Source organism: Coturnix japonica, chromosome 12, assembly GCF_054131305.1.
Source record: "Coturnix japonica strain WE chromosome 12, WE-NBRP24, whole genome shotgun sequence".
Taxonomy (NCBI): Eukaryota; Metazoa; Chordata; class Aves; order Galliformes; family Phasianidae; genus Coturnix; species Coturnix japonica.
The window spans coordinates 13,431,681-13,451,912 of record NC_140674.1 but is presented as its reverse complement, the minus strand read 5'-3'; the positions used below and the strand labels follow the sequence as shown (position 1 = coordinate 13,451,912).

The 20,232-nt window shown below is 42.6% G+C and overlaps 1 protein-coding gene across 1 annotated transcript; it reads right to left on the bottom strand.

Annotated features, from left to right (window-relative positions):
- Positions 1-4,225: 4,225 nt before the first annotated feature.
- On the bottom strand, positions 4,226-18,271 carry GMNC (geminin coiled-coil domain containing). The gene is made up of 6 exons (XM_085513507.1): positions 18,187-18,271; positions 11,122-11,296; positions 10,825-11,039; positions 10,660-10,745; positions 9,264-9,380; positions 4,226-8,342 (listed from the first exon to the last, which is right to left on the bottom strand). Exons 1-6 carry the CDS (start codon positions 18,269-18,271, stop codon positions 7,701-7,703), a joined length of 1,320 nt encoding a protein of 439 aa, XP_085369633.1. The 3' UTR covers positions 4,226-7,700.
- Positions 18,272-20,232: the final 1,961 nt, after the last annotated feature.

The following is a 20,232-nucleotide window of genomic DNA, read 5'->3' as shown; positions in this document are numbered from 1 at the left end:
TGGGACACCCTCTGTACTCTGTCAGAGCTGTACACACATTTTGTGTGCTCGGTATGGGGCACTGAACACAAGTCTGGAGACATGTTCCCCTGCCAACATACTTTTCAAGAAGGCAAAGCAACAAGAAATAGCTTCAATACAACCATCCTGTAAGCCTGGTTCTGCAGAGAACTGTCATTTTTTTGGCAGCAAGGAGAGCATTTTAAAACTGATGAGAAAATGTAATGGACTGATTTACTTGGATGGTTCAGTATTTCTTTGACTTTAGCCAGGGGAGGCTGCAAGGGGGGTAGAGAAAATCAAACTGGAATGCAACACGAGGCTTGTTTGTATGCACTGGGGCTTGCAGGCACTTTCTGAACTTGTACCCACATGTGGGCCAAGTGGGGAAGGAGGGCAGCTAAAAGAGAAAGAAAGTAATCAGCCCTTGCAGCAGCAGAATAACTTCCAATGTCAGCAGCTGTGGGTGATGCCATGCAGCCTGGAAACGTTTTTGAGCAAAGTGTGCTGGATGTGCTTATGCCTGCACGTTCATATGTCCTCTTGGCAATGACTGGGATTTTTTGTTGAAGCTTCTCTGACTGCATCCTCCTCTTCCTCCCCCGGGACGGTCTGTAGAGTCGAGCCCACCAGGTGGCACTAGTGAGACGAAATGCCCCCGACGAAAGTATGCCTAGAGAAAGGTAGGGCCTTACAGACTGTGTGTTTAGGGACAGAGGTGTAATAAAACTCATATCCCCTCTGCAATAGAGAGCACAGTGCTGTATGTCTGGAGTAGCAGCAGAATGATTTCTACAACAGCTCCTGGTTATGTAATGGCTGAGAAACCTTAGCTGTGAAGCTGGCTGTACTTGATTACTTTGACTTCTGTGGCAGAAAACAGAGACTACTTTTGTCCCCTCTTCCCTTTTGATGTTGATATCCAGCAGCCTAAACTCTATTGCATCTGCTTTCACAGCCTGAGTACTCTGGGCACATCCCTCAAAAAACTGATTAAATAATAATAATATTAATAAAGTAGTTGGATACTGGCAGTTTTTTCCTTTCTGGTTGACCTGAAAAAAGTCTGGAAGTGGTCTTGACTTCTGGAGTTGTGGTATAGTGCTCATCATCCCCCTGTGAAGTGTGAATTAGATTAGGACTTGTTTTACAGGAAATCTTAGATAATGTCTACCTGTGTCACAGCTCTGCTCTTTGGGTGTAGCCCAGTAGTCTGAATAGCCCATGATTTACTGCCACCAGTGGAATGAAACAAAATCACTTTCTCTGATTTATATCCTCTATTGTAGTTAAATATTTACACAGTATTAAGATCTTAGTAATTGAATGGCTAGCAGATAGGCAGCAAGTGTTTATACACCTCTGAAATAGCCACAGGGCCATTGAGGTAATGATATTTCATACTGATAAAAAGGTCTTTCAGTAAGAAGAAACTTAAAGCTCTTTCAGCTCCATTTTGTTCTCAGGTGTAGCACTAACTCATGCAGATTTCAGAGAGTACTGCAATTTTCAGGCTGCTAAAAAATGACCCACTTATTTCAGAAAAACACTTGTGCTGAAATGAGACAATTATGGAGGAACATAGCAGCTTTCACACAACAGTACTGTTGAATGCTTCAGCTAAGAAGGCAATAATGAACATCAGATTGGTATCGGCCTTTGAAGGAAACTGAAACTAGCAGATTTAAACAATACCTACCAGTATTAAATCAGGACCTTTCTCCATTCGCTTGCAGAAAGGTGTCATTGCATATTTTGTGGCCTATAGGTATTCAAAATTAGCCCTGTTTCCTGAAGCAAGAAGGGATCATTTCATTTCTACTTGTTCTGTTTAATTTTAGGTCCAGGTGAGGAAACTGGAATTCAAACCAGGTACAACAATTGTAAATGAGTGCAAGTACTGCCAAACTAAATTCTAACTTATTTTACAGTAGTATTCTGAGCTTCTAAGTAGACCTGATTTGGGTTATGTATTGACAATCTGGCCAGTATCATCTGTTTTACAGAGAAAGGAGTTGGCTTGTGACTTCAAGCCCTGTAGTTTTATAATGAAAGATATCAACACTATTAAAAAACAAAACTGCATGGAAACTTCTTTTCCTTTTAATCACTGCTTGGAATTGTCAGATTTTTGAACTCCTAGGATTCAAGTGGGACTAGAAAGGTAAAGAAAAGGAGACTGATGGCAAGTGAGTTCTTATTCTGTCTTTTGATTACAAAAATCTTCACAGCAGGTGTGTCATGTAATTCTAGAGTGGATGTTGTGAAGTGAGGAGAAATGCTAAACATTTCAGGGGTCACTTATGATAATATGATTTCAGATTAGAGAAGAGAGAAGGTTATCTGGGGTTCTAATCAGTAGAAACAGAATTCAGTCCAGACCAATTAAAACTAAGTATCATTTCCAATACAGTAAATGTTATTGATTCCTGGATAGTCTATCTAACCCTACATTAAAAATAAAATAATTTTTAAAAAGTAATGATGTTTTTAACTTTCAGAACATGTTTCTCTAAGGTCCAAATGTTTAACTTGTATATTAAATTAAACACACGGTGCTTGAGATTAAAGGGGATGATGCTACTTAGAGATCACAGGGATTTCTTGGTCTTATTGTGCTACTCTGGAGCAAGTAGAATCTCCCTTATGTGAGGAAAGTTTCCTAAATAGCATTTTCTCTGCCTGCAGTGATTTGTAGTAGGATACTTTGGCTTGCAGCCTCAAGGCTGAGCGTGGCTGTTACCCAACTTGCTTGCAACCTGGGCAGTTGTTTGTTGTACCTGTCAATTGTGACAGCTTTACCAAGATGCAGCTCCAAGCACGTAGCATTTCTATCTGGCTCCTAAACCCCAGACATTTCATCTCACAGGGCCCTTTAAGCACTGGCAGCTGGGCTGCTTCTCTTGTTTTGCCACATGTGGTATGTGTACGTTGAGAGTGCAGCTGTAGAATCTGTCCCAGGAGACGCTCGGAGCAGGCAGTTTCAGGACCTTGGACAGGACCATCATCCGATGGCATGCTCCGTGCCCTTGAAAGCGTTGCATAGTGCTCACACTTTCACTTTCTATGGCTTTCTATCGGGGAATAACGTGGTGATGGTGAGGGATGATGTTGGATGTGTAAGCTTGGCTTTCAGATGCTCGTTTATTAGAGTGTGTTCTTTCAATAATAAGTTTCTGAGGAGGTTATTGGGAGTTTCAACTAACCATGATGGTATCACAGGTACAATCTGTAAGTGGGAATTCTGAATGAATTGAGGAAAAGCTCAGCCTTGGATACTCATGTCCCTGGTGATTTTTATAGTCTGCTCTTTGCACTCCACTGTTATGTTGATTTCCTTGGGCTGCAGCGCACATAAATATGTAGCCTTGAAATAACTCAATGATGCACAAATAATGGACCAGAGGAATGATATTTTAGGTGAATTGTGGCTCATCCAAAAATTATTTATAGACTGCTTTCTGTATTACAGGATGTCATCTACCTTGCAACAAGATAGGATGTTTATGAATTGACTGTGAGACTTATTGTCTTTTCTAGAGGACGAATGAGTTTAAAGCATAGGGTTCTCTTCATAAGCACTGAAAAAATGTCACATTTCAATGGAAAATAGATCTTTCTAGTCCCAACTGGTATGTGGTTACTAATAAACCTGCCCTCAGTCAGAGAGAAAAGTTAATAAGTAATATAGTCTTACTTTTGGTGTCAACTACAGCTGACTAAATAGAGATTTATGTTCTTTACTCGTGCTTTTCTTTCATCTTCAGTCTCTTTACATCACACCTTAGTACTGCTTTATAATTCATCACTTCAGAATCAAAATCAAGAGTACGCGGAGTACTATGATGAATCGGGTCACCCTTGATCACAATGCTCTGCTGACTAGGAAAGAAAGTACAGATCTATTAAGTGGCAGTCTGATGCTGCAAAAGCAACAGAGGAAAAGCAGAGTACTTCCTTCTGCCTTAGTTGCTTTGTAGCATAGAATCTATTTGAGTCAAAAAAGTGATGGATCACTGAAATGCACTGTGTAAGCCTAGACTGATCCAGGCATATCTATAGCTGTTGTATCATTATCTCTACTGTATTGTGAACTCAAACTGCATTGTTTCTTTGTGTGTCTCTACAGAGTAGAGTAGGTGTTATGTTGTGCAGTGTGAGCAACAGGTCTTCTGTTTAATGAATGCTTAAGTGTGAAGGTGTGGGCAGATATGCATCAATTAGATGTTATTTAGAGTTTTATTAGGCATAACTTAATGACACAGGTAAAGTTGATATTTACAGATAATCACAATCCTTTTCAATCGCAAAAATCCAAACATTGAGTGTTAAATTAAATTCTGTTACTATTAGCATACTTTCTTAAAAACATGGGGTGTTTTAAATGGTGCAGCTGCACATTACATTCAGAAAATACAAAAAATAAAAATAAAAAAATACAAATATGTTAACACAAAATGGGTATTTACAGATGATGAAGTTCACCACTGTCCAAAGAACCTCCCAGTTAGGCTTCCTCATCCTAGACACCTACATGCCTGAGGCTGCTCCTGGGCAAGAAGGAACTTCTCACACAAACTGCAGAAGCAAGAATCATGTTTTCTTGTTAAACTCTTATGAACTGCTCCGTGGTGTAGAAACTGAAGCACAAAAACAAACAGGCATACCAGAGCTGACATCAGAACCCACTCTGCTTATAGAGTAATAAAAAAGCAAAAGAATTTCTGTACTCACCTGGGGGCTGACTTGCTTATTGTGTGTTGGTGCTAGAGTAGCTTGTCTGCATCGTTCTTAATGATAATTCAGGAAATGAGTTATTATGCTCAAAAATGATGCTGTTACAGGAAAAGAAAAAATAACCCTTTATTTGCTTGTGTGTCTTTTGTTTCCTTTCCAGAATATTCCTTCCACTATAGCAACCAGCAGTACTGTTCCCATGGAGCAGATGACAGACACCTCTTCTCACCCAGGTATCCAAACCAGAACTTTAAGTTTGTATGTACAAATGAGGAGCAGCACCGTGGGACACTCTGCCCAGATGAGCTCCAATAAATCAAGCTCAGACAGAAATCCCTGCTACAAGACCTATACCTTCATGCTGAGCAAAACTCAGGAGCTCACAGCAAATACATTCAGGTAAATAATTCATTGAACTATGTTCTTATATCTAGAGTTTATTTGCTATGGGACAAGAGAACCAGCCATCTTTTTACAAAATGTTCTAAAGGTACAAGAATTGTTTGGTTCCACTGAAACCTTACTTGGGATTGCATCAAAGATCTGACAGCTTTGTGCTGGTTCTTTGCATGGGAAGTTTTCACATGAGGTGATTTGAAAAATGTGGAAAGGAAATGTCAAATGGAGAAATATTTTCTTTCTTTAGAGAAAACAAAACCTGATTAAATGTTTGCTGACAAAACAAATAATGTATTTGCTACTGCTGTTCACTGATAGCATTCAAACACATCAGCAATTGTATCCAGTAGCATTAAAATGTATATAACTTTCTCAAGTTAAGTTTTACAGCTGCTTTGGAAGACAAGGTATCTACAGCTATGTTGAGGGCAATTCTCTGGTCACACTGTCTACGTGCTGTTCATCCCACGTCACCACACAAAACAGGTTTTCCCATTGCTTATTCAAGTTAAGGTCAGTCATTTTTTATACAGTCATATGCACCAATAAAAACTCCAGTGACAACCATTTTCTTCAGTGCTACCTTATAAAGTAAGGCAAGAGGAGATTAGTAGAAGAGAACTGCCTTGAGTAAGAAATTAGCTGTTTGTAGGACAGTTTTTCTCCTGCTTCCATCTGAATACAGAGAAGTGCTATACAAACAGTGATCTTGTCTGACCAGATTTATCAGCAGACCATGTTTTAACTGACTACAATAGAAGCCTGGAATAAATTGATGTATTTATTCCATGTGTAGTGGTGGTATTTTTAATTCAGTGCAATAGTGGCTACAATCAATACTTTCAATTTAGCTATTCTGGGAGTCTGTCCTATGACTTCAAAGTAACTACAGAGAAATACAATTATTCAAGTCTTTTGGGAAACCACTACATAGAGAATCCCAAGTTCTCTATAGAAAAGTATATGCCCACTGGAAGGAAATGCCCAACTTATATAAGTACTTCCTTATCCTACTGGGGCCATTCTGAAAGCCAGAATAATCAACTGCTCCCTTCATTTCCAATACTTACGTATCAAACTACTATATAGCAGAAAACAAAGGTAATATGAAACATTACCAGTGAACTTACTTCATGTCAGTTGACTCCATATAATTAGTAGTATTTAAAAACAAACAAAAAACAACAACAAAAGTCCTGTGCAGTGCTGGAGCACCTTCTTGCCAGAGGTTTTAAAGCATCCTTAAGGCAGTCATGGTCTTAGCTACAGGTCGCAACTACCTGATAGAGACATGGAGAGGTAAGGGATGGTGCTGAAGGCTGTGGATTCCAAACACTAACCACTATGTGATACTGCCTCCCCAAGCCAGGAGAAATGTAAACATTTCCCATAGGAAGCATGAAAGGTACAATGGAAAGAGAAAGCAGTCCTAACTCTGGGCTGAGGTTCACTTCAGGTAAATCTCTGTATGATCTCATGTATCAGGACAAAAAGGTCAATGAGTTGTTCCCTAGAAACAAAACCTCTGTTTTCACAAGTGCAAAACAGACCAAGTGAAGCTGTACAATGCACTTCTGAAGCTAGGAGTGGCTTCCTTCTGTGGAAAGCATCCAGTATTAAGCTGGTGAATGGGGAAGAAATTTGGTGAAAAAGCTAGTGGGATGCTGCAGCTGAGGGGAATGCATCCTTTGCAAAAGAAAGAAGTGCTCTGAGGGTGCATTAACCACAGATGAGAAAATGTCTGCCACAAATATAATGGGTCAGGGCGTTGGCTGGTGGTGGTAATGTCACTACTTCAACTGTGTCTCTAAATCTAGTTCTTGTTCTGTAGCTTAAGCTGGTGAGAAACAGTGCTCTAACTTGTTAAACTCCTTTTATCTGGCAGATAAAAGACCTTTAAAATAATACAGAGAACATTTCTAATCACAGCAGAGGAAAATCTTCTGAATTTGATGAATCACTTGCAGTTATATACCCTCCGGGCAATAGAAGCAAGTCTTCTTTTTTTGATGTGCCCTCAAAAAATGACAGCACCATGTGTGACTGCGAGTAGGTGAACCTAGTATAACACATGAACAAAATTGCATGGGTTGCCTTAATCCAAGGCAATTTATGTAGCTAAGAGAGACCCAAATCACTCAGACACTGCTGATCCTCAGCCAGAGACTTATGTCATCTTTGTCATCTGTGAAGGTCAGAGAGATGCCAAAATGTATTCTCCAATCCCTTCTACTTTGAATGTGGGAGTGCTGAAAGTAGTTGAGTCTGGCAATCATCAGTTAACAAGGAATAGCTGATGACAGAAAAAACACAATGCAAGAAAAAGCATGCCTCTCAACACAGGCACAAGAGACTTATGTCCATCTGGCCTAGGGGAGATGCATGTCCCACTGTGATCTGGAACCACACCTGTGAAAATCTGTGAGGGAATAATGAGTGTGTATGTAACAGCAGCATTTAACAGAGTCCAGGGTGACTTATTTCTGCTGGCTGAACTTGTTTTGAGCACAGTACGAAGTGTCTGTTTCCTACATCCCCTATGGCTGACCCTTGACACAGCTGCCTTATTCAGCCTGTTTGGGCACCCAGGTGAATCTCCATCCTCCATCATCTTCTCTGCGCACAAAAGCTTGTCCTTGTTGGAAGGTGTGTGTTCTCACATTGCGGTGAGGACTTAGAAATGTTGTGAAGGCCACGTCTGTTTTGTTAGGTGACAAATCATTAGTCAAATATGGCAACTCATAGGCTGGAAGGGAGGAAATGCTTTGCTCTGGTGAGGAGATGTGTGGTGCTGAAGGAAACTGAGAAAGGAAGGAAGAGTCCTCACTGCATGGATGGGTACTGTTAGCTGGAGGCATGTGGCTGCATCTGTATGCTGCTGCCACTGCTTCACTGTGATCATAGTTGATGGCTTCACCAGAGCTAAGGCAGTATGTGTCTTTTCCAAGGTCTGAGGTCAAGGCACTGTAGTTAGCTGAAGATTCATCAATGGTGTTGACATCTTTTAATCCTAAAGTCTCCAAGACCCAGCTGTCCACAGCAGGGCTGGCTTGTTCTTCACAGGCAGTGAATTCATCAAAGAGGTTCCTTCTAGCTTTAGAAGCATGAGGAGTTTCATGAAGAGCAAAGCAGTAGTCCTCTTTTAATCTCCTTTTGGTGTTTTTGAGAATAGTAGAGGTTTTCTGGCCATGGCAGGATAGCACTTTCTATTAAAAAATAAATTAAAAGATGGAGAGAGGTTAAAAGCTGATTTTTCTAATTAACAGTAAACAACATATTTCTGATCTTTTATGTTAGATAGGTAAGACAGTTACTACTATCCCTATAAAAGATACTTTCTCCCATCCTTCCTCCTTAGTTGTATGGATACAACTAATTATTTTGTCCTTACAGCCTCTGCAACAACATAGTCTCTGTAAGAGAAGAATTTGACAGTGTCAATAAGGCCTGTACTTCGATTGCATTCTCACTCAGTAAGGCGTGAAATGAGAGCTCCTGCCTGGCTGTGCTGTGCTTCTCTGTGTTGGTGCTGCCAGCAGCACTTGGCAGGTGAGTGGGGTGTTGGGGGGGAACATGGCAGCCTGACAAAGAGGGAGGATGCTGAGGTAAGTCGTGCTGGGACAGGTGTGATCTTGACCAGGGAGCACATGGAACTGCAGCTGCCATGACTTCATGAGTTTTTTTCACAGTTAAATCTGGAATAGGTGTTGTTTGTTTATTTATTTGTTTTTTTTAAGATCAATGTTCTCATGCAAACAAAATGTTCCATTGGAAGGTGACAGAAATGAATTGTAGAACATAAATCACCTAAAAAGTTAAAAAAAAGAAAAGGCTTTTCAGAAGAGGTAACTGACAAAGCAGGCAAATTCAACAAATATTTTGATGCATTCCAATTTGAACTTTCCACTGAAGGAAAGAAAAGATTGGGACATAACACTGTTAATTCCCTCTACTTATAACCTAAACTTAACCAGGCTATGAGCTATACTGCCTGCACAGTTAAAACCTAATAGGATCTCACAAGGCTGGTTGTCTGCACTCCCAGACCTTCCATGTATTTTAATGGCATGTATCTATTCAACTTGTTTCTTTTGCACATGTCTATAGAACAGCTCTGAACACAATACCTTGGCTTTTTCTTCTAAACACTTAACCAGGGCAGAATTCAGGTATTGTCGGAGGTTATTATTTTCTTCATGTAACCTAGCAAGTTCCTCTTCCTTCTGAAGCAAAGTATCTTGAAGCTGTGGAATAGAGATACCAATGAATAGGTGTTGACTCTGTAACTTAATAGCAATTGCCCTATGGTACAAACTGCTTGGATTTGATGAACAGGGTGTTTGCTTTGTGAACTGAACCCATCCCCTTAAGCCTCTTGCCTCTGTTAGTCTAAGTGGCATGACTGTTCAGTTTTCACTTTTGACTTCTTTTATTCTTTAGAAAGTGTTTGAAAAGATTACTCCAGGGAAGAAATGTATTTAAAAAAACAGTGCAGAATAACAGCAGAAAAGAATTACAGGGGAACAGTGAGAAACTGTCACGGTCAAAACAGCAGCTACCGGATCTCCTCCTGAGATGCAGTAAGCATCCCTTTACATCCCTTTCATTCCAGTTTATAGTTGGTTGGTGGGGGAAAGGAGATGGAGCTGAAGGCTAACAACTGATTGGGCTTGGATGCAGAAGATGCAATTGCCATTCTTTGAAGTAAAGCACTATTCAGGTATTCCTTCAATCCTGGACACCACCATGCCAAGTGAAGTATATATATAGAGCTGAGGTAAGTCCTGGTCCCAATAATTGAACAGGTATGTTTTATTTGCAGAGCCCTAACAGTTTTATTTATGGGGAGATGGGTCTTTGCAGAGAATTCTGCTCCCTGATCACTCTGGAAACTGTTAGGAGGACTAGGGACCTCCAGCAGTGAATCCTGGATACCTGCTGACCATGGGGTGATAATCACTCATTTAAATGATCAGGTAGAAACAAAGAAAGTACAGCAACGAGAGTTTGATTACAGGGACCTTAAAGTTAGTATAAAAGTTTCGATCAGCTTCATTCTATCAAAATACCATCCCAAGTATCTCATCAGAATGATCTATCTGGGACTGTTCAGTATCATTCTGTTGCTTGATGTGATTTGCAAAGAAAAGAGGGAAAATGACAAGGAAATGCTTAATGGCCAAAATGATTGATCCTTCACGTGAGTAGGTGATTCTGGGGGAGCCGTGTCCCATGACAGTAGTCATCGTGGGTTCAGGAAGACGTAGATAATATATTTGTATTTAACAGCATGAGGTTCTGCAACGTCAGAGCCTGCGGGACTCACCAGCCGCATCCCTGGGCTTCTGTGCTGCCAAGGTGCTGTACGAAGGGAGACATATAGGGTACCCCATTCTAGCTTCGTAGAATGACACGGCGGAGGGACGCTCACGTCAAGAAAAGACCCAAAAACGCCCGAAAGCAGAGAAAGCCCCATTTGCCGCTGCCCCATCGGTGCAGGGTTCCGGGGCGTGGGGCCGTTACCTGCTTGTTCCTGTAGAGCTGGGAGGACAGCTGGTCTCCCTGCCACGCCTCCTCCTGGCCAACGAGTTCGGTGGCGAACAGCCGGCCTGGGAGACAGCACAGCGGGGTTAGTCCGCTCCGTCCGGCCGGTGCTGGACCCCTCGCCCGCCGCCAACGCGCACTTACCCTGCGGCCGCGCCTCCTGCCGGCCCTGGCCGTGCTCGGGCGGCTCCGCGGCGCAGACGGCGACCCACGTCTCCCTGGAAACCCCAGCGCGGACGGGCCAGGGGCGAACGCAGCCTTGGCCCCCGGGGAAGTCCGGCTCCGGGCACGGCCGGCTGCTGCTCTGCGGAAGCAAGAGGTCGTAGCCATGGGGCGGCCGGCGGCTGGGTCCCCCTCCTCTGTGCGTACCGGGGGGGAGGCGGTGTCAGCCCTGCCCCAGCGCTCCCTCCCCCCCGTGCCAGCTGTGGTTCGCTCAGGTGCCCGGCGAAGGGAGCCCCGCGTGCCGCTCCGGGAGCCGGTCGCCTGCTCGCCCCCCGGCTGCTGGCAGCGCTCCGCAGTCCCCCGCTACCGCCGCTGGGCACCGTGCGGTGCCGACCCCGCGGTAAAGGGGCTCCGGGCAGAGGTGTGCCGAGAAGAGGGCTGTTTCCTGTGATCCCTTGGGAAATATTACGGTTCCGAGCAAGTTAAGGAGGAGGAGAGGAGCTAGGCTGCTCTTGGCCAGTCCTTTCCTCCTACCTCGAGGGCTCGATTCGGCTCTAAAGCTGTTCAGTGTTAGCAGTCACCTCCAGGCTGCTTGCTCTACTCTGCCCCTGCAGTTCTGCAGGAGTCCCAGACTGCACAGTTGCTGAGCCTGGGGTTGTTTCTTGAGTCACCCCCCTTCCCTCCTCCAAATAAGCACGATCTGAATCTCTGAGCAGAGCCTGGAGCCTCGAGAAGGGAAACTGCTCATCCAAGGGGAGGCACAGCAGCAGAGATTGCTCCTGCAGGTGGTGGAGAGGCGTCTTCCTTCTCCATCTCAGAGGGCACAAAACCTCCTGCAAGCCCCCAAGGCAAAGGGACCAGCTGCTCCTTTTCTGCCTCCAGGTCGAGAGAAATGCAAAGAGCACTTACCATGTTAGTGGCAGAATGAAATGCAGGTCTTGGGAGTACGTTTAAAGCCCCAGCGAGGTTTAAATGGCTCTGAAGGAGGGGGAGAGGGGGGAAACCGAGGAGGCGAGTTTAATCTAAAGGAGCTCCCAGTGACGCTTCAGAGCTCTCCTGAAACCCAGCAATCTGATTTGGTGCAAAGCTGTCAAACTTGTGACGTGAATAAACAGCAAACTTGCTGAAATCAAAGTCATTCTGGTCCCACAAATCAACACAAGGAAGGAGGGAAAAGAAAAGAAGGAGAGAAGGAAAAAAAAGCCTCTGTACACTTCAGGACAGCACTGGGCTGGTGTGTCTGAGTTTCACTCCAGGAAATGAGCAGGGACCTTGGGAAGCATCCCATGTGTTCAGAGAAGGGCTGCTGGTGTTGCTGGTGCTTGTTGTTTTAAGTTGATTTGATTTGTTTGATTTTGAAGCTTTGCTTGCAGCTGTAAAATCCAGCAGGAAGAAGCAAGTTTGACAAGCATGTCTGGCTGAGGGAGTGGGTTTTGCATGGCTTCCCAGGAGTGTGTAGAAGCAAATGTGATCCAAACAGCTCTGTGAAGAGCTCTGATGAGGAAGAAAGCACAGATTTCAGAACAACACAGTCTGTAATGACAAACACCTGAAACAGTCTCACTTTATAGGGAATCAGTTTGCTGTTAAACCCCAGGATTCCTGGAGGAAACCTTAGGATAAAAATGCAATATAAACGGTGTAAGATTTACTGTCACAACTGTCATGTGGCAAGAGTCATATGCAGGTGTATGAAAAAGACTGTCTGCATACACAGTCAGTTCTAACTCAAATCAGTTCCATGACAATCAAAATCCATGGATAGGCTTGAAATTTTCCCAGGGGAAACAACAACAACAACAAAGGGAAAACAAAATCTGAGGGTAGTCTGTGCAGGGGCTGGTGTGAATAAGGCTACCAGCAGAGCAGCTGGTCCATCGAGATCCTTCTCCTGTCATGACTAGAGCTACTGAAGGGAGGTAACCCAACCTGCTTGAGGACACAACCTCCAGCTAGTAAAGGGTGAGGCTGAACCAAAAGCAGGCCAGGGTAGCATATGAGATGGCCTTTCATTCCCCGCCCAGAGGATGCTTAGTGCTGTTACCATATTAGCAAGGCTCAAGGACAATAAAAGCCAAGAGGGCCGCTTGTCAACCATTCTTTTCTTACTGGCATATTTTCCTAGGTTGCTGCCCAAGGTAAACTGGCAGCAATGCCAAATGAAATCACTGCCATCACCTCCCTTGATTATGTTTTCTTCCAACTGAGATATTTTATAAAGGGCTCATGCTCCAGAGCCACACCAAGCTCGGCCTCTGGTCACCTGGCTACAGCAGCTTTCTAAACTCCAGTTCTGCATTCGATACACTCAGTAACTACTCTAATATCCCACACTCTTTGGGTGCCAATGCTTCTCCTGCTTGGCTGGAAGGACTCTAGCAAGGAACACAAGCTCTATGAAATGCTTTCAACGGGTATCATAGTTCAGCACTACCATTCTTAGTGTGTTTTAATCCCTTTGCCCCCTACTAGGATGCCTTGGAGGCCACCTAGAGCACTGTGGAAGCAAAGGCTTCCCCACCTCAGGCAAAGATGGCTATCCCTGGTCCTGGAGGTAGCAAGCAAAGCCAAGAGACCACAGCCCAGTGAGAGAGGGGCCAGGCCGGCCAGGCCCAGGGACAGCAAGCTCCATAGAAGTGCTTCTTGAGGCACTACAGCCCCACGGGGCCTCCCTTAGCCCCAGCAGCCCCTTTGCATGCAGCAGCCTCTGCCTCCGGCTGCCCTACAGAGCGGCCATATTCTGCTGGGCCTGGCCATTGGGGGAGGCGAGCGGTCCTAGTGACATAATCACCATGTGCCAGCACAGCGGGGGGTGTTTGTTAGAGGTGCGCTTGGGACAGCATGTGGGCTTCTCTTGGCATAGTAGGCTCCCTGCTCATCCTTTTCATCACAGGCTGCCCAAAAGCAGGCTAACAAATATAGTTTCCTTCCTGCTCTAAGGGTATGGGGGCAGGTGCTGCTGGCCCACAGCTGCTGCTAAATGGCTGTTCTCCTGGCACGGTGCTGGTGGTTCTGTCTGTGCTTCCTCTTGGCAGAGCTTTATGCTCAGGCATGTTGTTTGCTTCTGAGAAGTGGGGGGAGAAGAATGGACACTCTCTTTGATTGAAAATCAGGTATGAGGTAAAGCTGTAGTCACCCCATTGTTGCATCTGTGGAGCTGGCATCATATTGGGTTTTACTGTTGGCTTTTCTTTCTCTGCTCAGCTAATGCTTTTTGAGTTCTACACCATGGTTTCTGTGCCTGAGAATTAAGGATGGTATGTGGGTAAAAGACACCAAATCAGAGCCCAGGTTTCCATAGGTTTGGGAATGTAACTTATGAGTGACTTCCTATCTGGGAAAGGCAAATATAGTTGGTCTAAGAGGGAAAAAGCTCATTTTGCAAACTGGTGTGTGGATATCACAAAGGATGATAGAAAAGCTTCAAGTCATGGCAGCAGTTACACATAAATATGTTGTGTAAAACAAGACCCAATAACAACCGCTTGCTAATTCTTCCACTGTTTGTCTGAGGCAGCTGCCAGCTTTCAGGGCTCTTTCTGCTTGTTGTAGTTAACCTTGCACTTCAGTTGCAAATGAAGTGTAAGGATGAAACATTTATGAAGGCTTCAGTGTTACTGTTGGATTCAATAGAGATATGCTTATTGGTGTTTTAGTATCTACTGTGTTCTTCAAATGTTACGATTTTGCTTGTTACAATGATGAAAGTAATCCTCCTGGGATCTTTCTTATGTAACTCCTTTTAATGTAGAAATGGCTACAAAATTACATTTGGGCCATTGTGAATTGGTTTCCAGAAGAGATGGTAAAGAGAAGAAGAAAAAAATAATATTTGCACATAGTTGAAATCATCTTTTATACCAGACTCACCTCTGTGTGTGTTACATTTCATGCAAACACCTGCACAGGTGTGCAGACTCACTCCAAATCCCCTTCATTTACTTTGTCAAATTGCTGCTACATTTGCTTCTCATCCTTCTTTGGAAAGATTCATCTATCAGCAGCAAAATAAGGGCTCATGTAATATGCCCAGGTATTGATCTGATAGTCAGGTACTTGAGTTATCTGGTATTTACATGAATCTTTCCTGTTTTGAACTAAAGGTGTGATTAATTAAGCCTGGTGAGACTAATTTGCAAGAATGCTTTACGATGGAAATGTATTCAAGATAAAGGTCCTGATGATTTCCTGATCAGTCTGCCTCCAGGGGCACAAGCCTAAAAGGCACTTCCCAAATCGAATCCCTCACTGTTTACTTTCATAAACTTTCTTGTCCCACTCTTAAAACTAATTATGTTTGTTTCCTCATGTTGTTTCCACTGTGAAGCTACACCATATTTGCTGAGCTCTGCTAGCTAGTTGCTTTCTAGTTTCAAGTCTGAATGTAATCATAGCAGATATAATCCCTTTTGTCCTTGTGCCAGTGTCTTGCTTTAGTTTAGGCAGTCCTTCTCTCTCTGTAGTGTTTGCCCTTAATGTTTTTACAAAGTGCTGTCCTGTACTATCTTGTCCTATGTTTTTTAGGTCAAATAAGGCAGGCTCTTTTATGGTTTTCCCATTGCATATACACCATGGGGACCCATCTCAAAGGGTGCTCCAGCTGATTTTAACCTGTAGATGAGTAACCAAAATTAATCTTTCTGCTGCTTAATTTTAGGAAAAAAAAAAAAAAAAAAAAAAAAAAAAAAAAAAGCATTGATAAATCTTTTTATTTCTTGCTGATACATTTTAGGCTGAACTTTGTTTTCTGTCACTGTCTCACAAGAGTGACTTGTTTGGAAATTACTGTCAACTGGCAGTATATCCACCTGTGGCCTTCATTTGTTGCAAATGCAGTTTGCCAGACTGAGCCCTCAGTGCTATTGGATTCAGCTCTTCTATACTGATACTATCTAGTACTGTGGCTTTTTACATGTACTTGGAAGCAATCAAATTCAAAAGGTGACTTCAAAGCTCTAAAAACTGTAACAGTTTGCCTGTAGTTAAACCTGTATTTTCTTACAGTGAATTGATAGATAAAATCTGTGCTATCCAGATGTTATTCTTGTGGTGGTTTCAAAACTATCTTGCTGTTGGAAATAAATGCATACAGTACATTTAGGTATTTATGATTGAGTTTCCTTGTTCTGTGATGCATTCTGGATGAGATTTATTCCTGTAAGCTCTCCAGAAGTTAATTTGTCATTACTAGCGTTTAGTTTGCTATGTTCTGAAAAGGACTGTTTTTTTACTCTTCTAATGAAATAGGATCTGTTTTAGGAGCAGCATGGGAAAAGGGTAACATTATGATGATATGGAATCTTAATTTGAGTAATGAATATGGATTGTATTTAAATAAAGAAAAGCCAAATGAATATCTGTCACTTTCATTTCATCTCTAATGGTTGTGATGGTACTTGTGGTCTTTTAGAAAATACAGTATTTAAGGTGCTGAGAAGCTTCTACGCCTCCAAATTTGCACTTGTGTTCTCTATTATCCTCTGAACAGCAGCAGTGCAAGGAACTCATTATCGCTTGATGCAGACATTAGGATTTTCTTTATTGGACACACTAAATTTAGAACTGGAAAATCACATTACCGCTGCTTATAAAAAAAGAATTCCATCGATTTGTAGCCATACTTTAGCTTTACCCCCAGAACATAAAACGTTTATACAAGGTAACATGCTTCTTATGCATAAGAATATCTTTACAGATGAAGTAAGTAATAAACGTGTTTGAATGATCGAGTGATATTTGTGAGCCCTGTGTTTTCTGTACAAGTGCTCCTCTGTCTTCTGTTAACAGCTCACCTTGGTTCTCTCCTATGGATGTAACTGTTGTTTTAAAAGGGATCTATCTATCTATTTAAAATCTTTTAAAAGATAGATAGATTAGATGATACCCACCTAAACCGTGGGTAACAACTTATGATGACCTAGAACTGGCAAGGACTTAAGAGTTATCTTGTTCCATTTCCTGCTTTCATTACACAGTCAGCTCATAAAAAAAAACCTTCACAAGTTTTCTCTTGTGACACTGGTACTATTTCTTACATCTTAGCAGTTCAAAATATTACTATGATTTCCTATCTAAATTTATTCATAGAGATTTGTTTCCTCTGCCATTTTTGCATTATGTCTTTTGTGGTTCTTTGTCATCCTGTGTGTTTGCCATCTCGATGTGCTTTTAAACAGTGTAATCTATGTTGATTTTGTCTGATTCCGTGTAACCGTGTTTCTGTTTTCCTGATCATCTGAGAAGCAACACACCTCTTGCAGATAGATCTCATCTTTCCTCAGTGCAAGTGACCATATTTTTTCACAGCCCTTTAGATTTCAGTCCTTCATATCTCCAGATACAGGAGTGAAGAATTATCCCTTGAATGAACAAATGAAATGGAAAAAAAGTTCTGTTCTTAGGCAGCATGAGATGTGTTTGTATAATTCACTGCTATACATCGTTGCTGAATGTCAGAGCATCGTGATAATAAAAAGAAGCACTTATCATTCTGGGGTTTCCTTGTAGGTATTCTGTCACAGGAAGATGCTGCAGTGTTGTAGTTTTCTGTGGGCATATTGATTCAAGTCATTCTCTGCATCTTTGTGTTTCAGTTCCTCAGTGGTCGATCAGGAATAGTGCGTCTGCTTATTAGTTAATATTAGTGTAATCAAAAATGTACTCATATAGCCCCTGGCCAACTGAATCCCTTTCTTCTTGGCTATTACCAAGGGCTCCCTAAATCAAAGTTAATTTTGAACAGCAAACTTTTTTCATGATGTTTTGGGACTAACTGGGAGTTTTAGCACCAGCCTTGATGTGGTTTTCAAACTGAAGCCTCCTGGGATGACATCAGCAGCATACTACTACTACTACTATATTTATTTTCCTTTAACCAGAGATTACCATTGAATTGATTTGCCACGCTCCAGCTAAGTAAGTAACATTTTCATCACCGAGTGGTGAGTCTGCAATGTAAACAAGTGTGCTGAGGTAGCCCCATAGTTAAATGACAGATCACAACAGAAGTTTCTCACGACTGCATTATGAGGGTTGACCATCACCATTTTGGTGAAACTGCTGAGTGTTATGAGTGAAACATCGGTGTGCTGAAAGCCATGTTTTTCTCCATGGTGTTTTGTGTTCAAGTCAAACTATTTTTGCAGGGAGATCTGCCAGAAGAGCTTAGCTCATGGGTTTCATGCAATGGGCTGAATTTTCATGGGACTAGATTCAGAGTTGAATGAAGTTGTGTGTAATCAGCTGCTGGTGTGTGCATCTGCCTGCTTCATAACCTGGTCTGCGAGTTCTCTACTGTGCACTGTGCTTCCAGTATCGATGTACTGGGCTTCACCTATTTAGTACTGCTTTCCCTCTCGGCTGGTGCTCGGGAGTTGGCAGTCTGGCTCCCCTCCATCTCTCTTTGGGTGTAGTGCTGGGCACTTTCCATTCTTGGCTGACGACTGGGAGGCTTGGCAGAGGTCTCTGATCTGAGTAAATATATGTGAGGGCATCTCTTCATTGCAGAGCTGTGTAGCATTGCCTTTCCTAATCAATAATGGATGAAAGATCTTAGGATGTGTGGAAATGTGTTGGGGGTCAGAAGGTGAAGGATGTTGTTGTCACAAGCTGAGAAAGATGTCAGGGTTTTTGTGCATGCTATTCAAAGGCTGAGTTAAAACAGTAAGTCACTAGGGAGACGTTCTAGTAAAGCAGCTCTGTCCGTATACATAAACCCTCCAGCTCCTAGTCCATGCAGGTAGTGTTCGATGAACTGGTGATGAAAAGGAATTAGCTGGCTGGTAATTCATCTAAAAGATTGGCAGAGGATTTTATAGGCTTACACCAGAGCTGGCTGGAGACAATAATCTCTTTTCTCAAAGAATGCTGAGGTCCTGACGCCCAGCTCGTTGGAATGAAACCTGAATGCTTTTTAATTCTCTGTAAAAGATTTTTTTTCTTTCTTTTTTTCCTCACTGCTTTTTGTTTTTAGGAAGGAACAAAATGTTTCATTGTGATTTTGTCAATGATTTTGATAGAATGGATTAAAAGAGTAAATGTCTTCCAAATACCAGAGCTTTTTAAAAGAAGAATTCCATTCCAAACACATCAGAGCTGTTTTCTCTTCTGAATTTTTGCTGAAATTTCATTTTAAGGAAAGGTTTACACACTTTGGTGGCAGTGTGGGCTCCCTGGAAGCAATGATGTGCAGTAGAATTTCTGCTAACAGGATTTTTCATACAGTTATACTTATTGCTGTCCTGGAGTTGAAAGGGGCAGGGGGGAGGCTTGTGTCCACTTGGCAGCCTTTTACAATGCCAAAGCAATGTAAAAAGACCTCAGAGTGCATAAGAAACAAGAGAAATCTTTGGTTTTTAACTGCCCCTGGATGAGTGAGCAGGATTGATCGATGCCTTACTGCAATTTTACACTTGTACAATCCTCTTGCAAACTGTAATAGTACAGAAGAGTAAGAAACAAGGTTAGTAAAGTGCTACAGAGTAGGCTTTGGAGAATGGACATCTGGCTCGAAGTTCTTATGCCACAGTCTCTTGGTGGGACTAGAAGGAATGGAAGCTTACATGGCAGCTATTCAGAGCTATCTGGAGGTTCTAGGGGACTCTTTTTTTTGTCTTGTTTTTCCATTTCCTCCTGGTCAGTCAGAAATGAGACCCAATGCCAGCCATGGAACACCAAGGACTGGTCTGCCGTTCACAGGTAACACTGAAGCTCAGCAGTTTCCAGATGTGCACACTGGGATCCTTGTTTGTCAGATCAGCATTAACCAACTTTCTCTCTTATGGTTGGAAAGGAGTGGTGTTATATGAAAAACAGCGAGTTCATCTGATACTTTTCAGAGTCAGCATGTCGCCCTCCAAGTCTCTTGCTTCTTCCATCTGCAAAGAGCTGTAGTGTCTGAAGAGGCTGTGGCTTGCAGTAAGGGCAACTTGTTGCTAAAAATGTTTTGGTCGTCATGCACTTCTGCATAGTGGTGTTTAATAGAACTGTGCAGTATGTGGACACTAGAGGGCTTACTAGAATCCCTTCTCTGGCTCTGCACGTGCAGGTCAAGCTTGTTCAGTGGGGTACATGAGGGAATCTTTGCTCAAGTTCTTGCAAGTGGATTTTAGTCTTGAGGGGGAAACTGAGGACTACAAAATCATAAGGTTCTGCTCACCCACCACCTCAGATGGGGCTGTGTAAGAGAGCTCTGTTAGTCCCAGATACTTAAGCAAGGAGAAATGTGACTTTATTTTTGGGACAGCCTTGGAGCATTGTGCAGTTATCTTTCATTTATTCACTGAACGCAATTTTCCACCAGATTATTCTCATTAATAAGTCTGACTCTGGATGTGTGTGTATATATCTTGTGAACAGTCACATTGTTTTACCAGCGTTTACCAAATACTA

Coding starts and splice junctions, on each gene's coding strand:
- GMNC (XM_085513507.1), bottom strand. CDS start 18,271: ATGGAAAGTGCCCAGCACTACACCCAAAGAGAGATGGAGGGGAGCCAG. Junction 11,040..11,121: donor CGCGGGGCTCCCTTCGCCGG/GCACCTGAGCGA, acceptor CGGTACGCACAG/AGGAGGGGGACCCAGCCGCC. Junction 9,381..10,659: donor AGCTCTACAGGAACAAGCAG/GTAACGGCCCCA, acceptor TCTATTCCACAG/CTTCAAGATACTTTGCTTCA.